The following is a 19,909-nucleotide window of genomic DNA, read 5'->3' as shown; positions in this document are numbered from 1 at the left end:
GGTCGTGTCTGACTCTTGCAACCCCATGGACTGTAGCCTGCCAGGCTCCTCTGTCCATGGGATTCTCCAGGCAAGAATACTGGAGTGGGTTGCCATGCCCTCCTGCAGGGTATCTACCTGACCCAGGGATCGAACCTGGGTCTCCTGCAGTGCAGGTGGATTCTTTACCGACTGAACTACAAGGGAAGCCCCATTATAAACCTTAGAAAGTGAAGTCGCTCAGTCGTGTCCGACTCTTTGTGACCCCATGGATTGTAGCCTACCAGGCTTCTCCATCCATGGGATTTTCCAGGCAAGAATACTGGGGTGGGTTACCATTTCCATCTCCAGGAGATCTTCCTGACCCAGAAGAAAACTAAATACCCAATGGGTGGCCCTGGAATGGAAAACTGATTCTTCAACCTTCTACAGAACAAGTCTGCCAGCCCCACTGTAGGGCGATGGTTGGTTCTGATGACACTCTGGGTGTCAGACAGCCATCAAGAGTTCCCCCCAAAAGTTTCCTGGACAATTCCCTCAGGGCCCCATAAGGAAGGGTAGCTGGGCATCAGTGGCTCTGACCCCCCTTTTGGGCCTTCCTGCCTGGCTCAGCCTGGCCCGCCTCTCAGAGCCCTCTGCCTGGCCTTCCCAGGAAAGCCTTCCTCTGGCCCCGTGATGCTGGTGCTCACCATATTACGCAGCCCTTGGCGGCTGTACTATAGGGCACAGGACGGGGTCCTGTGCACAGAAAGGGGTCTCAACCCCTTTCCCCTCGGTGCCCGCCCTGAATCATGCGCTTGAGGAATGAATGAATGGAGGAGGGCATGAGGGACATCCACCTGTGCCTCCAACCCCGGACTCAGAGCCTGCATGCCTGCCCTGAGATGAGCCCCCAGGACAGCCCGGAGGGTCACCCAGCACCCACCCCACATCCCTGCCCGCCCCGCCCACTGCCCACCCCCGCCCAGCCCCCACCATGGCCTCACTTCCACGCAGACCGCCGTGCTGCTGATGCGGCAGCTCAGAGCTTCCGAGGCCATGCCCCTGAGCGCCAGCTCCGACAGCCTCTGCCGGTAGTAGCCCTGTGGGCTCTGCACACACAGCCTGCAGGGATGGCACCACCAAAGGGGCTTCTCAGCTCCTGTCCGGCACAGCCGCTCTGCAGCAGGGTGCCTGGGGTAGGGCTCCCAGGTCAGGGGGGTCACTGAAGTATGGACCCTCCACCTCCTCTTTATAAAAACTGAAAGTGCAAGTCGTGTCCAACTCTGTGACACCATGGACGGTAGTCTGCCCAGCTTCTTTGTCCAAGGAACTCTCCAGGCAAGAAGACTGGGGTGGGGAGCCGCTCCCTTCTCCAGGGGAATCTTCCCAACCCAGGGATCGAACCCAGGTTGCCTTTTTATAAAAAGGGGACCAGATTGAGGGTCTAGATCCAGGAAGGAACTCCTGGTCCTGCCGTCCTGGCCTGGCTCAGAAGCCCTTTGTGACCCTGGGCACACCCCACCCACCTGGGACCTCGTTTTCTTGCCTTGGAGCAGGAAGGGCTGAAAGAAAAGATTTCCTTTGCCCTGCACCCTCCTGCCACTCAGAGTCTGGGATGCGGGTCAACATGGCAATCTGCTACCCCCCCGCCCCCAAACACACCTGGGAGCGAGGCATTTAGCCACCAGGCCCAGACCTTCCAGCCAGACGATGGAGCCCTGGGGAGCCGGGCACCCACCTGGCCAGCTGGCTGACTCCCTGCAGGAACGTCGAGCTGCTCTCCAGAAGCGTCCACACGCCCTCCTCCTCCAGGGTGCAAAGCAGAGACTCACTGTTGAGTCTCCTGAACAAGAGCTGCATGGATCTGATCGTGACCCTGGAAGAAGGTGGGGCCGCGTGAGGCTGAGGCTGCCCTACTGGGAGCACCTGCCCTGCCTTTGATAAGCTCTTGGGTAAGCTTCGCACCCAGGCCTGTGAAGGGGTGCCCAGCACAGGCGGGGAGACTTGCTCAGGGCCCAAGAGCAGCCGTGGGAGACGGTGGGTCTGCAAACTCTGAAAACCACACAGGGCTGGACCCACACGAGGGAGAGTCGTAAGCTGAGCTTCCAGAAATTTCTCCTCCCCACCAGGAAGGGAAAACGAGGGCCTCTCAGTGGAGGCAACACTTGTAGTCCAGTGACTTCTTTTTTTTTGGTTTTTTAAGAACATTTATTTATTTGGCTGTACAGGGTCTTATAGTAGAGAATCTGCCTGCAATGTGGGAGACCTGGGTTCAATCCCTGGGTCAGGAACATTCCCTGGAGAAGGGAATGGCTACCTACTCCAGTATTCTTGCCTGGAGAAGCCCATGGATGGAGGCATCTGGTGGGCTACATTCAGTCCGTGGGGTTGCAAAGCAAGAGTTGGTCACTACTGAGCAATGAACACTTTCACTTTCAGAGGGTCTTAGTTTCAGCACATGGGATCTAGTTCCCTGACCAAGGATTGAACCTGGGCCCTCTACACTAGGACGTTGGAGTTTTAGCCACTGGACCACCAGGCAAGTCCCCAGTCGAGTGACTGCATCCAGCCCAGGCCCACAGCCTCACCACACCATGCCTTCCCATCCTCGAGCACACCTCTGCAGGTTGACCTCCTCAGGGAGAGTCCCCGTGTGGATGAGTCTCCATGTCTTTAGGACGGGTGACACGGCCTCTGGGCTCTGGCTGCCGCCCAGCTGCAGGAGGAGCGTGTAGACAAGGTCCAGGAAGAGCTCCAGGAGCCTGTTGTCCCAGTCCATCCTCTCAACGAGCAGGTGGATGGTGCACAGGGTCTGCAGAGAGGAGAGCCAGAGGTGGCAGGGGTCCCACTGAGCCCCCAAGGCGGGCCTTCCCCCTGCCTCACCATCAGAGGGTCCACCGCGGCCAGGCGCCAGATGTCGGCCTTGGAGGCGGCGTTGGCCCTGGGCATGAATCTCGCCTGCAGCCGGCCCATCAGTGCGTGGAGCATCGTCCGGGCAAAGGGCACGTTCTCGGCCACAGCCAGCCACACCTCTGTCAGGTGGCTAGCCAGAGACAGGGGACAAGGACTGTGGGTTTGGGGTCACGTGCCCTGGCAGGTCAGAGCCCCCCGAGACCCTCGGGCGGCCCCTGGAGTAGGGGCTGGACCCTGGAGGCAGGATCTCAGGGAGGTGGGCGAGGCACCAAGGCTGCACAGCCAGAGGCCGAGTCCCGCCCCGCACCTCCGCCTATGGTCCTCCTGGGAAGCCATGGCGCTCTCTCTCTCTCTCTCTCTCTCTCTCTCTCTCTCTCGGAAGGCCCAGCTCTGCTGCTAGGGGACCTGGAATCTCCACCGGGCCGACTGTGTGATGACCTCATGGACACGTCGGGTCATAGCCTCCCAGTGCTTGTTGTGTCAGGCCGGCACAAGGCAGCTTGCTGATACCTATCACTTCCTCCTCCCAACATGTCTATGTGGAAGGAGCCTTCGTCTCCATTTCCACAGAAGAGGAAATGCTGCCCGAGGAGGTCAGGGAAGCTGCCAGACTACAGCTTGGAGCAGCCTTCCTGACCCCAAGTCCAAACCTGCAGCCCTGCTGAGAAGGGGAGGGACAGTGACTTACCGAGCCTCCACACACACAGGTACAGGCATGTGGGGCCTGGTGGGCGCTAAAGGGCTAAAGCCATGAATCCAACAGGATCAGCCTGCCTATTCAAATCCACAAAACCAAACACGTAAGTGCAGATAAGTGAGTTTTGTCGAGGATGGGAAAAATGTGGCAGGGGCCCAATGGCAGGAACGGAATAGAAGGGTGAGCACAGCATGCTCATTAAAATCAACTCAGAAAGAAGCCACAGGAGTGCAAGGAAACCAGGACGTGGGGACCTCAGCCCTGTAACTCAAGAAACAGCCACATGAGTTCGAAGGCGGCCCTGGGCTCCAGGAAACAATGCAGACTGGCTGACACCTTGACGAGTCTGAGACCCTGAGCCAAAGCCCTGGCTTGGCCACGCCCAAGCTCCTGACCACACAAACCAGATGATAATCGGTTGCTGTTCCAAGCTCCTGAGCTGGAAGCAATTTGTTATGCAGGAATAGCTAACTAATACAGCGAAAGCCAGCCTGCCAGAGGCCCCAGCCCAGCACTGCTCTGAGAGGGGCTGCTGTTGCTACTGCTGCTAAGTCACTTCAGTCATGTCCAACTCTGTGCGACCCTACAGATGGCAGCCCACTAGGCTCCGCTGTCCCTGAGATTCTCTAGGCAAAAACATTGGAGTGGGTTGCCATTTCCTTCTCCAATGCATGAAAGTGAAAAGTGAAAGTGAAGTCACACATTCGTGTCCGACTCTTCGTGACCCCATGGACTACAGTCTACCAGGTTCCTCCGTCCATGGGATTTTCCAGGAAGAGTACTGGAGTGGGTTGCCATTGCCTTCTCTGCTGAGAGGGGCTAACCCTTGTTAAAGCATGCCACCTGCACGGCACAGACCTCCTACCTGGACCCAGGGAAGGGCTGCTCTTTGGAGGAGCAGCTCACGTGGGGCCAGGCCTGCATCTCACATGCTTGACATCTGTGCTTGAAACTCTCCTTTTGTCTGCTCCCAGCATCTGCCACATCTCTCTCCACTAAGCCTCAAGGCTGCCCTTTGCTCCTTGGTCTCTGCTGCTCTGGGGACGCCTGCCCCCTCTTTCTGGGCCCTCCCCAGTATATACCAGTTTGATCCCAGCACACTCACTCCTCAAACTGGTGAGCTCCTACCAGCTGCCTGTGCGATGCCGTGACACAGACAAGGGGGCTGGGCATAGTTCAAGATAACACGAAGAGGAAGGCTTGCCCTGCTTCCCTGTGAGGCCACCTGAGAGCCTGGGGGATCTGTCATTTCACCCCTCAGGCACCTGGGTCACTTCCCTCTCGGGGCCCTGTTTGGAAAGGGGGAAGGGAGCTTCTCCAGAGGCCTGCTCAGGCCCTGGGGACCACGTCCTGTGGTCTGTCCGTCCTGGAGCTCCGTACTCAGCAGGGAGGAGAGGGCTGTCAAGAGGAGAGCCCAGAGCGGGCGGCCAGGACCCGTGAGACGTGGGATCCGGACTCCAGCTCGATAGGAGGGAGCCGGAGCTTCAAGGCTCCAGGTCCGAGGTTCCCAGAGGCTGTACCAGCCGCAGAGATGCAAGTGGGAGGGCCTGACCACTCCCTTCCCCCGCCGCAGGTCAGACGAGGCACCGCTCAAGGCCCCAGGCTCCTGGGACGTGTCCATGGTGGCGGGCAGGGCCGGTCTCGGGGGCACGGGAGGCAGAGGCCCCGCACCTGGGAACCCACCTCTCCATGGGCAGGGGCTGCCGCAGGAGCGCCGTGAGGACGGTCTCCTGGTGGTAGTGGGCCAGCAGGAGGATGCCCTCGATCAGGAGGCGCCGCACCTCCTGGTGGTCCACCATGGGCAGGTGCACCAGGATGGAGCCCAGGATCTCAGCCACCTGGGGGTACAGGGCAGGGCATCACCGGGCAGCCCGGCCCTCGAGGGGCTCCTGCCCTCCCCCCGCGGCACACCCCTCCTCCTGCCCAAGTGGACGCTGGGCGGGCACAGCTCGGCCCCTTCCAGAGCATCCTCTGGTCTCTTCGGAGATTTTATCACATTTTCATGTGGGAGGTGCCCCGCTTCAGGAGGGCCAGCCTCGGGTCTCCAGCCCAGCGTCCACTCACCGACCAAGCCTCCTTCAACAGGTTCTTTCCCCTTCCAGAACCCGACTTCCTCCCCTTTTTATAATCATGGACTCGGGGATGGTGAGGAGCCCTTAGCAAGCGAGGCTGGGCCCCTCTGCCTGGCCCTCTAGGCTGGATCCACCAGGCAGCCCCAGGCCCCCGGCGGGCCGGGCCGCAGGCTGTCACCTTGTCCTCTAGCTCCTTGACCCGCATCTGGAGGAAGGTGCATATCCAGGTGACAGAGGCCTTGTCGTGCTGGAGGTCCATGGCCCCGAAGTTCTCGCAGAGCTTCTGGACCAGCGAGACCACCTCGTCGCAATTGAATTGCAAGCAAGCCACCTACAGCCAGAGCAGGCTGTTCCTGGGTCCGACACCAAGCCCAACGGCTCCCCTGCCTGCCCTGCTCTGCTCAGTGTCGCAGCCCAGCCCAGCCCCCATCCTGAGCCTCCTCGCCCCTCCTCGCCCAGCCTCTGGCCCTGTCAATCACGGGCCAGCTTGGAGACCACTCAGTGTAAAAGCCTGGAGGATGCTTGCCAACCCCTCCCTCATCCCATCGCCTTCCCGCACCCCTCCGAACCCCGCACAGGGAGCTTCTCCCCAGACCCTCCCAGTCCTGCCTCTACAGCCCTGCAGCTTTCCCTGGGAGTGTCCTCTGGCCCCTGAAGCAGAAGAGGCCTTGCCCTCTGCAGCCCCGAGGGTCTGGGCAGCCCTGGACACTTGCAGTCACCGGCTGCCATCAGCCTGCCCGTGGGCTGACACCTGTGTGCAGGGCCACTTGTTCAGTTCTTTCCGGGACCCCCGCAGTGTAGCATATGATACAGACAAAGAGAAGACAGCTGGGGTCTGTGATGCACCTACTGTGTGCCAGGCACCAGAGTGGGGACTGTACCTATCACAGGTCACTTAAATACACATAACTTGAGTTGGACCAAGGTCTATGGAAGACCCAGGGAAGACCACCAGGAAGACCGCCAGCAGAGATGGCCCAGGCACCCGGAGCCTTCCCGCTCATCACCTTGGAGATTCTGGAGGATATGCTGAAAATCTTCTCCATGTCTGAGCCCTGCAGGTCCTCCTTACATTTCTCAAGCTCCAGCTCTTTGGAGGCGCCCCAGGAAGAGCAGGTCTGGCTTGCTGTTGGGATACAGTGTCAGGAACGATGGTCCACATCATGGTGGCCCCCTTTCCCGCCCCCACCCGTCTCTCCCACCTCCCTGCCCCTTGGGTTGCCTTGGTTCCCTGGGCCTGGATGCTCTCCAACATCTACATTCCCACCTCTCTTGCTTGGCCCCTGGAACCATCTCTGTGCACAGCTCAGATGGGTATTCTGTCAGCTGCTGGGCCAGAGGCAACCCACCCTAAAGGTCCCCCAACTGCCTTCCCCTCTGAGCTTGTTTCTGGTCAGTTCCGCCACATCCTTAGTATCTGTGAGGCAACCCTGTCCAGTAGGGCCCCTCATGTGCCCTCAGCTAGTCGTGCTGACACAATGAGCCTCTCCTTCTAGAAGTTTCCGTGACCTCTCAGTGAACTCTGCAACCCCCGCCCCCTCTGGTCACCCTTGTTTGCCTACAGAGAGATCACAATCCCCGCTGACCCCCAGGACAGCCCCACAGCCAACTCCCTGATATTGGGCCTCCCTCTCCACCTGGAGAGCCCCAGTTCTGCCCACCCGCACCACCCCTCCCATACCGTGAAGATCCAGCAGGCTGGCCAGGACATCCATGGAGGCCAGGCGGGTTTTTCTGTGTGAGTCACAGGTGCCTGGTGCAATGAGTCCCACCAGGCTGCCAAACTGCCCCAGCTTCAGCGGGATCTGAGGGACGGGAGACCTCAGAGTTCACACCCTCTGTCCAGCCGAGCTCACCTGGTGATGCCCGAGGGCAGTGCAACCAGGGGCCAAAGAGAGTGAACCCTGCTCTGAAAGCACCTCTGTTTGGGAAGGGAGAGGATGCCACCATCTGCTTGAGCCCAAGCTTCCGTCCCCAGGCCACCCCCACCTTGGGCCCGGGAGGCTGAGCAGCTAGGATGTCACCCTGTGACCCTGGCCCAGGTGCTAGGTCTAGGTGCCTGCATTGTTTCTATAACTGAGCCCTGCCTTCAAATCTGGGCTTCCCCACTCCCTAGCTGTGACCTGGGGAGGCACTTAGGCCCTCTTGTTCCTGTCTGCTACTCAGAGATGACAACTGTTGAGTCCTGCTCCAAAGCCACAAGTGCAAGCCTCGTACCAAGGCCGCAGAAGCAGAGCTCAGAACCAAGGTCACCTCTGAAACTGACTGAGCCCCTTTGCAATCACTGCCAAAGTTCCCATGACCACCATGAGCAGGCTTCCTGACCCCAAATTAGGCAAAGATGCCCACCCTGGTAGTCATTCTATAGCCCCCTAATGCCAACCTTCCTGCAGGAATTTTCTTTGTCTTGAGGCTATAAAAATTGACTACTAACCCAGGACAACTGTTGAGTCTTCCCAGTCTGTCAGGACGTCAGCCCACTGCACTTGCAAGGCCCACCTTATCTCTGCTTTTCATTCTTAATAAACGCATTCCCTTCTGAAATGCTGCGTGTCTGGAAAGTCTTTTCTAACCACGCTTGCACTGCCTCAACAGTAATGGTGTCCCTTCTTCCAGGGAGTGTTGTGAGACTCACGCCGGAGAGTCCCGGAAGCACTCTGTGCAGCACCTGGTTACTTAGCTCTAGTCTTGGCCATGGGTTCGCTTGGCTGGGCTTGGGTCCCACCTGGACAGTGCTCCAGGACTGGGGTCCTGCCCCACCTTGTCCTCACCGTGCACCGGTCCCAAGACCCCACTGTCATCCTCCCAAGGCCATTACTGAAGACCAGACAGTGGAAGAGTAGGAGGCCAACAAAGGAAGGAAGAGAGGTCTTGTGGAGCCGTGTCAGAGGCTCCATCACCAAAAACCCTCATTGCTTTTCTAGATTTTGCGATGCCGATGGTATTTGTTAAGCTTTGTAAAATTTGTCATTTTGTAGTGATTCATTTTCTCATTCTAAGTAAATACTTTCCTAATCAATGTGGTATTCATAATCGTGTGCCTCATTCTCTTAAAGAGGGCCCTCACTCTGTGTGAACCTCAGGCCCCTCAAAACCCGGACCCACACCACGCCCTGCCCATCCTCCCTCAACACCCCAGAGGCCCAGGGCCAGCTCCCTCTGGGTCTCCTTTGACATTCCCCAGTGACTCAGCCTCTTCCCAAGGGTCTCTCCAGGGGCAGAACTGGATTACAGAGGTGTTTCCTCTCCTGGGATAGAGACTGGCATTTCCCCGTGGGTGTCAGCGGGGCAGGCTGGGCGGGGTGGGGTGGGAGGAGGGGTGGGTCGCCGAGACTCACGCAGACGCCGACGCTTTGGACATAGATTTTCATGAGATGGAGATAGAGGTTCACCGCTTTCTCCCGCTCCCATTCTTTCTCCGACAAGATCCACTTCTCCAGGAGCTGTGGGGAGAGCCCAGAACACAGAGGAGACTTCAAAATCCCGAGGCCAGCCTTTCCTAGTCAGCTGCTGCTCTCCTCCTCTCTCCCACTCAGAGCCTGATTTTCAAAGTTCTGGGAGGTTCCCAGGTCCCCCCGCCCACCCCCGAACACTAGGGAGGTGAAGGCCATGAGCAAGCAGAGAACAAAGCCAACATCCTCACCAAGCTGGTGCTTGGCTGATGAGTTTGGCTTTGTTGCAAGTGTTGGCCTGTAGGTGAAAATGCCACTAGCACCTGCGTGCTCCTGCACCTAACTACACAGCTTAGCAAAACAGGGGGCAAAAACTGATAGAACTGAAAGGAGAAACAGGCAAATCCACAGTGACAGAGATTTCAGTACCTCTATCTCTATAACTGATGACAGAGAAGACAAAATCAGGACGGATATAGAAAACTTGGACAACACTTCCAACAGTACCTGGCTTAAGTGATATTTAGGAACATATCATTCAGGGCAGCAGAATACTTTCCAAGCACACACAGAACGTTCACCAAGATAGACCACACATGGGCAACAAATTAAGTCTCGATGGATTTAAAAGGCTTTGAGTTGTACAAAGTATGTCCTCAGACTACAATGGAGTTAAACTAGAATCAAAACCAAAAAGGTCTCTGGAAAACTCTCAAATATTTGGAAATTTCTTGATGACCCATGGGTCAAAGGAGAAGTCAAAAGAGAAATGAAATTGCATCTTGGAACTAAAATTAGAACACAACATATTGATATTTGTGGTGTATAGCCTCAAAGAACAAAGTCAGTGGACTTACACTATCTGGTCCTGATTTCAAGACTTACTATAATGTTGACAGGATTATGATGAAGGCGGGATGACACTGGTGTAAAGAAGGATAAAAACATCAGTAGAGCAGAACAGGCATCTAGAAATAGACCCACACATACGTGGCCAATTGATTTCTGATAAAGATGCAAAGGTAATTCAGTGGAGAAAAGATAGTCTTTCCATCAAATGGTGCTGAAACAATTGGTTATCCATGCGCAAAAAATTAAAATAAATTAAACTTTGATCCATATTTGAAAACTGAGCTCAAAATACATCATAGACTTCCATGTAAAACCTGAAAACTGTCAAGTTCTAGAAGAAAATCTAGGAGAAAATCTTTGTGACCTTGGTTAGGAAAGATTTCTTAGTCATAATACCAAAAACGCGCTACATAAAAGAAAAAATAATAAATTAGACTTCATCAAGATTAAAAACTTTTTCTCTTCAAAAGAACCTGTGAAATTAATGAAAAGGCAAGTCACAGACCAGGAGAAAACATTTACAAATCATATATCTGATAAAGGATTTGCTTCTAGAATATATACAACCTCTGAAAAATCAATAATAAGAAAGCAAACAATCCAAGTTTTAAAAAAGCCCTAGCAATACTATATTCAAAAATACCAAGATTATGAAAGACAAAGAGTGATAAATTGTTCCAAATTGAAGAAGAGAGACAAAAGAGATAAGACAATTAAATGTAATTCATAGTCCAGATTAGATCCTCGTTCTGAAGGTCATTATTGGACAATTTGTGAAATATGAATATGAAAAATTGATTAGACTACAGCTTGGTATCAGTGTTAAATTCCGTGATTTTGAACAGTATATTGTTATATAAGAGAACATTCTTGTTGTTCATGTATAGACCTAATTCTCCGTGATTCAAAAGGGGTGTGTGTGTGTATGTGTGTGTGTGTGTGTGTGTGTATGTAATGTAAAGAGGGAAAAAAAAGGAAGGGAAAAAGAACATGTCACAAAATATTAAGAACTGTGGATCTGGGTGAAAGGCATGCAGGAGTTCTTCGTACTGTTCTTGCAACTTTTCAGCTTTTAAGAATTTAACTTTAACTTTTGAGAACATTTTGTGATATTGAAATGTCGCAAAATATTAAGAATTGTGGATCTGGGTGAAAGGCATACAGGAGCTCTTTGTACTGTTCTTGCAACTTTTCAGCCAGCTTGAAGCTTTGTCTAAAGAAAATTACCAAATCAATTCTTAATGCACGCCTGTTTCCCACTGAGAGTCTGGCCCACTGAGAGTCTGGCCCTCGGACCAGCATTCTGGGCCACCACCAGCTCCTGGCCCTCCTCCAGGCAACTCACGTGCACCATCTCCTGCAGCCCCTTGGGGTCTAGGTGTCTCTGCATGAGGCCCTCCATCAGCTGCTCCAGGGCATGCAGGGCATTCGTATACAGGGTCTGTGGCCAAGAGAAGGGAGAGCTCAGCAGCAGTGGGGGAACAGCCACCTGCCAGGACCCTGGGTGGCCCATGCCAGGGTCAAATATTGTGAGATGGTCTGATAACTTCCTTTTGACTTCTGCTCACACTGAGTTCTTTATGCTCCTCATGTGACATATAAGACATTCTCAAGAGGAACCCCTTTTGCAAAGGAGGAAACTGGACTCCTAAGCCTAGCTCTCCTGACCCCTCACATCCAGGGCCAGGACCTGGAGGCACAGACAGCTCCCTGTCCGCAAGAGATTTGTCCTCCTCTTCCACAACCTTTTGGGAAACAGTCATCGAGTTGGGGACTACATTTCCCAGGATCCCTTGCAGCTAGGTGGAGCCATGTGACCAAGTTCTGGCCAATAAGGAGGGCCAAGTGGCTCATAAATCCTCCAGACTCCCTCTGGAGCTGGGTATCACTGCCCACCTGAGGAGCCATGGGGCCTCTGCCAGTCCATGTCCCTGAGCAACTGCAGGAAGCAGCCCCCTCTCCACCTCTGCTGCCAACTGGACATCATTTGAGTGAGAAAAACAATCATCTTGTTAAACCATGAAGATTTCAGAGCGTATATGTTACAGCAGCTAGCATCACCTTACACTGACTGACAGAGGCTGCTGTACTTTGCTCCCCTAACCACTCCCAGATGGTCCAGGATGGTGGGCTCCCAGCACTGCCAATGTTAACATCAACTTCCAAGTCCTGACCCAGAAAATGAGGTGGCCCAGAGGGACCTACCTTAACGGACTCATTGCTCTCTCCTGGGGGTTGGAGAGAAATTACAGAGTGTATACTAATATCCATCAGCTCACTGCTTTCCTCTGTGGAGTAGAAAGGCTTCAGTTTGCTAGAGAAAGAAGTGATAAGAGGAGTGATCAGTGGGGAACTGAGACCCTGCTCTGCCCAGTCTGGGGGGTGGTGGGAGGTGCCATGTCACAGAACGAAGGAGGGGCCAGCTTCTCTGTTTGGGGGTTCAGGTGTCTGTCCGCCCTCAAGGGCCCTGGCTCCACCCACCGGTGTCTACTGTCTGTCTGTGACTGAAGCGGAGACTCAGGCATCCACAGCCTCCTCTCCTATCACTGTCTGCTCTGAGTCTCTCTCTCCTGTTCAGAAACATTCCATTGGTCCTCCCTGACTGCAACCACAGACTTTGCTTCTGGTTGGTCCTGGCCCAGGAGTTGTCAACTGTAATACCTGGACCAGGAGCAGCAGCAGCATCACCTTGGAGTTTATTAGAAAATGCAAATTCTACATCTCCACCTCAGAGCTGCTGAATCAAACGCTCTGGAGTGGAGGATTTCCCTAGCAGTCCAGTTGTTAAGGCTTTGCCATACAGTGTCAGAGGTGCAGGTTCGATCCCACATATCTCATGGCCAAAAATCTTAAAAGAAAAAAACAAAAAACTTCTGGAATGGAGGCCATCTGTGTTTTAATAAATCTTTGGTGGTAGTAGCTAGCTGCGTGATGCATGCCAGCTGATTCTCTTTCTGCCCCCTTCATAGGTGATTCTCAAGCCTAGTTGCATATTAGAATCACAGGAGAGCCTTCTAAGGGCCCCATGGGCCATGCCCATCTCCAGGGATCCTTATTTAAGTCTTTGGTGGGGCAGGGTATCAGAACTGTTACAAGTTCTTCTTTGGCTCTGTTTTGCCTTCAGAAGGGAGAGCCCCCCCCCCCCCCCCCACTTAAACTTCAAACTCCTGCCTTCCAAAGGGGTCCTGTATTTCACCTTTCTAGGACCCTCCCACTCCTACTCATATCCAGTAATTTTGTTTAAAGTGAAAGTGTTCGTATCCGACTCTTTTTGACCCATGGACTATAGCCCGTCCTTGGGGTTCTGCAGGCAAGAATCTGGAGTGGGTTGCCATTCCCATCTCCACGGGGTCTTCCCCACACAGGGATAGAACCTGCGTCTTCTGATTGCAGGCAGATTCTTTACCGTCCAGGCCACCAGGGAAGCCCCGCAGGAGGTGAAACCTCCCCCAGAAGCACTGAGAGGTGGCCTCAGACCTCGTCTCCAGCCCAGGGCAGGTGCCCGGCTCACCTCAAGTACGAGAGGGCATCCATGGCCATGGTCCGCACAGGAGAAACCAGGCTGTCAGTCGGTTCTGCCTTGATGATGGCCTGCCGGGGCGGCAGGGCAGTGAGCTGCCAGGCCACCCGAGTCCCGCGATGGCCAGGGAGGGGCTTGGGCGGACAGTGACTCCGCTGGCAGGGGCGCTCCCTGGTTACAGCCAGGAGGGCCTGACATCGTACGACGGGCTCCAACACCGCACGCACTCTCATTCTTTTCGTGATCAGTTGGCCTTTGACATTTTAGGTGAAGTTGCTCCAACGTGCGACCCAATGACTATACAGTCCCTGGAGTTCTCCAGGCCAGAATACTGGAGTGGGTAGCTTTTCCCTTTACCAGGGGATCTTCCCAACCCAGGGGTCGACTCAGGTCTCATTGCAGGCAGATTCTTTACCAGCTGAGCTATGAGGGAAGCCCAGGGGAAGCAGCAAAATCTCATGGGAGGAGTGGAGCTAAGATGGGCTGGTGCTTCTTGCTCATTTCTGCCACTTACTGGCTGTGTGTCCTTGCGCAAATCAATTCCTCAGCCCTGAGCCCTTGCTCAGGTGTGACATGAGGACTCGGGGCCTGGTCCACAGGGCTGTACCAGGCTGGTGTGAAATTACATGCGTGTTGCTCTTGACCCCAAGTGGGAGCCTAATCAATGTCTGATTCTTTCTCAAGGCCTCCTGTTCCATCCATATCTCCCTTCCCTCCAGGCTGCTGCCAGTGCACCCAGAGGGTGTTCAGGGGCCAGGGTTTCCATCGCAGGGAGTGGAGAGGTCTGGGGACGAGGGTCAGGGGCTGACCACAGCCTCAGCAGCCCCTGTCACTGCCTCTTGCCTTTGGACAGCTGGTACTTTCTAGATCTTAAGAAAGTTCTGGGCAAAAGTAGCTGTAAGTCCTGCCCACAGCAGAGCCCAACCTCCTGGTCCTGCCTATGGAGAAACGCTGGGGCTAGCTAGGGCTGACCCATGGGGCTCTGTGTCCCAGCCCTAAACCAGACACCTCAGGGGCATCACTGGGCTCGAGGGCAGGGGTCTTCAGCCCCAGCTTCCGGAATGTTCCTGGCCATGAAAAGCTTTTATCAGATATAAGAATGTCACACACAGAACACCTATAGTCGGGTCAAAGCCAAACTGAGACAGGTGGTGCCTCGGAGACCCCTGCCACCCCTTGGGCCTCAGATGGCCTCAGGTCAGCAGAGTGAAACCCCCAAACTGCCCAGGATGGAGGAAACCCCCCAGATGGCTTACCATGATAATGCCAGTCAGGGTTGCCTTTTGGGCAAATTGGAAGTCTTCCAGGTCCTTGATGTTCTTGATGGCATCCGTGACCTGCACCACACTCTTCATGAAGGCCAGTTTGAGGCAGATGTCCTGTGACCATGACGAGGGGCAGGGAGGACCTTTTTGTGGGTGAGCCCCAAAGACCCCAAGACCGGGCCCCTGCTTCCAGACCCTGGGGCCACATAGAACACCCTCTCCTCTGCTGAGAAAGTATCAGTGTCAGGGGCAAGCTGAGAGACGGTCGCCCCATTCTGCCCTTCAGCCACCTGGCGGGGAAATGGGCCAGGCGCTGGACAGGGCACAGCGTCCCCATGGTCCCCCCAGAAGGTGCTGAATCCCCAAACCCCTCCATTCTGAGCCCGAGTACAGCAATGCCAGTCAGGGGGACCTTCACTGACCAGAGGATCTGAGCCCTGTGCATCACCGTAGGGGCGAAGTAAGTTACGGAGGTCAAATCAGTTTTGCTTTTAAGGCATGCACTTACCTTCAAGACATCATGCGAAATGAGATCAGCCAGTCTCAAAAGGACAAACACTGTGATTTCAGATCATATGAGATCCTTGGAGTGTCAGCATCATACAGATAGGAAGTAGAAGGGTGGATGCCAGGAGCTAGGACAGGGGGACTGGGGAGTTGATGCTAGTGGGGACAGAGTTTCAGTTTAGGAAGATGAAGGTCTGGAGATGAATGATGGCGATGGCTGCTCAACAGTTTGAACGCACTTAATGTCACACTAGTAATGCTCAAAATTCTCCAAGCCAGGCTTCAACAGTATGTGAACTATGAACTTTCAGATGTTCAAGCTGGACTTAGAAAAGGTAGAGCAGTCAGAGATCAAGTTGCCAACATCCGTTTGATCATCTAAAAGCAAGAGTGTTCCAGAAAACATCTACTTCTGCTTTATTGACTATGCCAAAGCCTTTGACTGTGGATCACAACAAACTCTGGAAAATTCTGAAAGAGATGGGAATCCCAGACCACCTGACCTGCCTCTTAGAAATCTGTATGCAGGTCAGGAATCAACAGTTAGAACTGGTTCCAAACAGGAAAAGGAGTACATCAAGGCTGGATATTGTCACCCTGCTTATTTAACTTCTATGCAGAGTACATCATGAGAAACACTGGGCTGGATGAAGCACAAGCTAGAATCAAGATTGCTTGGAGACATATCAATAACCTCAGAAAAGCAGATGACACCACCCTTATGGCAGAAAGTGAAGAAGAATTGAAGAGCCTCTTGATGAAAGTGAAAGAGGAGAGTGAAAAAGTAGGTTAAAGCTCAACATTCAGAAAACTAAGATCATGGCATCTGGTCCCATCACTTTATGGAAAATAGATGGGGAAACAGTGGAAATAGTGACAGACTTTATTTTGGGGGGCTCCAAAATCACTGAAGATGGTGACTGCAGCCATGACATTAAAAGACACTTGTTTCTTGGAAGAAAAGTTATGACCAACCTAGACAGCATATTGAAAAGCAGAGACATTACTTTGCCAACAAAAGTCTGTCTAGTCAAAGCTATGGTTTTTCCAGTAGCCATGAATGGATATGAGAGTTGGACTCTAAAGAAAACTGAGTGCCAAAAAACTGATGCTTTTGAAGAACTCTTGAGAGTCCCTTGGACTTCAAGGAGATCCAATCAGTCCACCTTAAAGGAAATCAGTCCTGAATATTCATTGGGAGGACTGATGCTGAAGCTAAAACTCTAATATTTTGGCCACATGAAGCGAAGAACTGGCTCATTGGAAAAGACCCTGATGCTGGGAAAGATTGAAGGTGGGGGGAAAGGGGACGACAGAGGATGAGATGGCTGGATGGTATCACCGACTCAGTGGACATGAGTTTGTGTAAACTCCAGGAGTTGTGATGGACAGGGAGGCCTGGCATGCTGCAGTCCATGGGGTCGCAAAGAGTCGGATATGACTGAGTGACTGAACTGAACTGAATGTCAATGAACTGCATGCTTAAAAGTGGTTATGATGACAAATTTCATGTCATGTACTTCACCATAGTTTTCAAAACAGTAATAATAAAGTCATTTCTCCTTTATTTCCTGAGTTTTCTCCTCCTGGCTTTTCCAAGAAAGCAGCCAATCCCTTTGCCTCTCTGAAGATAGCCCCTTTCTTGACCCTTATGAAAGGTCCTGGGGTCAGGTATCAGGATAGGGGCAGAGGTGAGAGAAGGCATGTGCAAAGGGCTGGGCAAGGGCTTGTCCTATGACTTCAGCAACCCACAATCACCCCTACTCAGTAATGGGGGAAGGGCTGCTCCCCACCGCTGACCCCCCCTGCAGCAGAGAGACTGGGGCAATGATCTTCCCAAATGCTGAGTGACAGGCAGGACTCCAGGACTCGAATCTCCTGCGTGGGGCTGGCAGTGCCCAGATAATGATGCAGGGTGGCTCTCCCCCCGCCCCAGCCTGGGGCTCAGGAGGGCATCATCGGGGCACGGCGTGTCTGTGGGATCCCAGGGTTACCTGGCAGCTGCTGGAGTAGTGGTGGATGATCTTGGTGGTGATGGGGTTGTCCACGTGGACGAGAAGCATCTGCGGGTGGCAGTAGGAGGCCACGCAGCTGTACATCACCATGAGCGCGCCCTTCACCGTCTCCCGCCTCCAGGGATGGTCCTTCTGTGAGGCCAACGAGAAGGGGAAGAAGCCACTGTGGCCGTCGGGGAGAGGGTCTGTCCCTTCAGGTGTTTCCTGGGCACCGGAACTGCTCAGTCGTGTACTCGTCCATCGGGCACACCTTTACTGAGCTCCTGCTCTACGCTGTGCCCTGGCTGTAGCGTGCGAGCAGGTCAGACATGGCCGTGACTGCTGGCCGCAGGGGCTTTGTGCAGACACCCTGACCAGAGGCGGCTGTGCACGCCCTCATGCCTTCGCCTACTGAGCACCTGCTCTGGGCCAGGGGCTCCCGGGATGCTGGTGATTCACTGGGAACAGAGAGCCTCAGCCCAGCTCTTCTGGGAGGAGGTGTCGGAGGCCACCCAACCCACCATGGAAGGAGGAGCAGGGGAGCCCACATTCTCCAGGCTTTGACTAGAAATCCAGGTCTCAGGCTCCACTTTGTGGAGAAGCCGGGAGAGAGGCCGGGACACTCCCAATTCTCTATATTCAAACTACCAGACCCCCAGGGCAAGGGTCCAATCCAAGGCCAAAACCTGAGGCATCAGTGACTCAGCTGGTGGCCCCTTGAGGGCTCAGCCAGCCCAGGGCACTGTGCCCTGAGGACGGAACGGACAGCATCCAGACCCGGCCCTTGGCCTCCTTAATCTGATTCCCCACTCCACTTTGGCGAAGGAGACACAGAGTGGAGTTTCTTATTGAGCTCCAGTAAGACTGCAAGGAGAGCCAACCGGTGCATCCTAAAGGAGATCAGTCCTGAATATTCATCGGAAGGACTGATGTTGAAGCTGAAACTCCAATACTTTGGCCACCTGATGCGAAGAGCTGACTCATCTGAAAAGACCCTGATGCTGGGAAAGATTGAAGGTGGGAGGAGAAGGAGATGACAGAGGATGAGATGGTTGGATGGCATCACCGACTCAATGGACATGAGTTTGAGTAAACTCCGGGAGTTGGTGATGGACAGGGAGGCCTGGCGTGCTGCAGTCCATGGGGTGGCAAAGAGTCAGACATGACTGAGTGACTGAACTGAGCTGAAGAGCCTCGGTTGGGGGCTGAGAGCACCATTCTAAGAGGCCCCCAGGGAGCTGACGATGGGGCAAGGGCGCCTCACCCGCCAGGCGCCAATCTGCCAGGACTGCTCCGACTCCTGGATCCTCTCTTCAAAGTCATGGAGCACGCCCAGCACCGTCTTCACCTGGCCCCGGGCACACAGGCCAAAGCACAGGATCACGCCCTGCGGGAGGACCCAGCGGGCAGGCTGAGGGCGGGGGTGCTGGGGACACCCCGTGCGCTGCGCCCCCCCCCCCCACACACACGGATAGACACACAGGCACGCGCACACGCACAGGCATGCACACACCGCATCCTCCCAAGCCCCGGAGGGGACCACGGGGCACCCGCACCTCCCGGTCGAAGTCGTTGCTGTAGTCCGTCTTGTACAGCAGCTCCAGCAGCAGCACTTCCACCTTGTCGGCCTCCAGGCCCGTGGCCAGGGTGAAGCCCAAGGCCCGGTACAGAAAGCCCTGGCGGGGCGGAAGGGACACAGGGAGCTTCAAGCCTCCAACCCGGCCCTCTGGGGTCACTGCCAAGGGGCGGTCTCTACTCGTCCCTCCAGATTTAAAAATATGCCTTTTGTGTATTTTTAAAAACAAGTATCCAGGCCAATCTAAGAGGTTAGGCTGTAGCAGGGCAGGCATGTTACCAAGAGTAGGGGACAAGTTTCTCTCCTATATAAACTGCATCAATCTACACTCCCACCAACAGACCCAGGAGCACTTGTCCTCCTGCCTTCTCTCTGCCTTAGGATATTATCCACGAGAGGTGGAATGTTTGCATCTTGGTTAGTCATCTTTGCATCTTCTCATGGTCCAATCTTGGAATTTCTGCCTGTATTCTTTCCCCGTTGTTGGATTATTTCTCTTATTTTTTGTTTACAAGAATGTTGTGTATATATTTGGAAAAAAAAAAAAAAAACGAGAACAGACATATATTATCTCACTTAATCTGCACAACAACTCTGAAAGGCAAAAGGTATTTTGAGACAATAAAATTAGCAGGAAGCAGTAGAACCAGGGTTAAAAATCAAGCAGTCAAAAAGCCAAAACATAATATAAAAACAATACCATCACAAATTTAAAAATGACTTCTAAAAAATGGTCCACAAAAAAAAAATCTTAAAGGAAAGAATAAAACCAAGCATAGCCTTAGGCTCACTTCTTAAGTGAGCACTCCTGTGGTCCATTTCCCCAGTGTCCCATTTCACTTTTGATTTTATTCATACTGATTTCTTTTGGTCATGCAGACAATTTTCATTTTCACAGCGTACGGTCTCTTTCTTTTCCTTTGTCTTTCTAAAAGATTCTTTTCATGCATATAAAGGTCTGTTCTATTCCATGTTAAGACTATAAAAATATCCATCAGTATATTCTTCCTGTCACTCCATGGCTGTATTTCATTTCATTCACTTACATCTTTGTTCTGGGAGAACAAATCCTTCTCTAATGAGCTTTTAAAAAAATATGCTCTTGGCTATTATTCTCTTACATTTTTTTCATTAGGGCAAACGTAGAAATAATCTTGTCA

At 53.5% G+C, this 19,909-nt stretch overlaps 1 protein-coding gene across 1 annotated transcript in view; it reads right to left on the bottom strand.

Annotated features, from left to right (window-relative positions):
- LOC105616273 (maestro heat-like repeat-containing protein family member 2A) overlaps positions 1–19,909 on the bottom strand; it is a 57,745-nt gene that overhangs the window by 5,996 nt on the left and 31,840 nt on the right. Inside the window, exons 19-34 of the mRNA XM_027967386.3 lie at positions 18,730–18,849; positions 18,438–18,560; positions 17,174–17,326; positions 14,664–14,786; positions 13,399–13,478; positions 12,093–12,201; positions 11,233–11,328; positions 8,982–9,086; positions 7,325–7,448; positions 6,651–6,769; positions 5,822–5,974; positions 5,255–5,409; positions 2,845–3,004; positions 2,580–2,773; positions 1,700–1,837; positions 966–1,083 (exon numbers count right to left, since the gene is read on the bottom strand). Of these exons, the coding sequence (XP_027823187.2) occupies positions 966–1,083; positions 1,700–1,837; positions 2,580–2,773; positions 2,845–3,004; positions 5,255–5,409; positions 5,822–5,974; positions 6,651–6,769; positions 7,325–7,448; positions 8,982–9,086; positions 11,233–11,328; positions 12,093–12,201; positions 13,399–13,478; positions 14,664–14,786; positions 17,174–17,326; positions 18,438–18,560; positions 18,730–18,849 (2,070 nt within the window). The remainder of the gene's footprint in view (positions 1–965; positions 1,084–1,699; positions 1,838–2,579; positions 2,774–2,844; positions 3,005–5,254; positions 5,410–5,821; positions 5,975–6,650; positions 6,770–7,324; positions 7,449–8,981; positions 9,087–11,232; positions 11,329–12,092; positions 12,202–13,398; positions 13,479–14,663; positions 14,787–17,173; positions 17,327–18,437; positions 18,561–18,729; positions 18,850–19,909) is intronic.

Source organism: Ovis aries, chromosome 1, assembly GCF_016772045.2.
Source record: "Ovis aries strain OAR_USU_Benz2616 breed Rambouillet chromosome 1, ARS-UI_Ramb_v3.0, whole genome shotgun sequence".
Lineage (NCBI taxonomy): Eukaryota > Metazoa > Chordata > Mammalia > Artiodactyla > Bovidae > Ovis > Ovis aries.
Note: the sequence above shows the minus strand (reverse complement) of the source record. Positions and strands in the feature narration are given on the sequence as shown.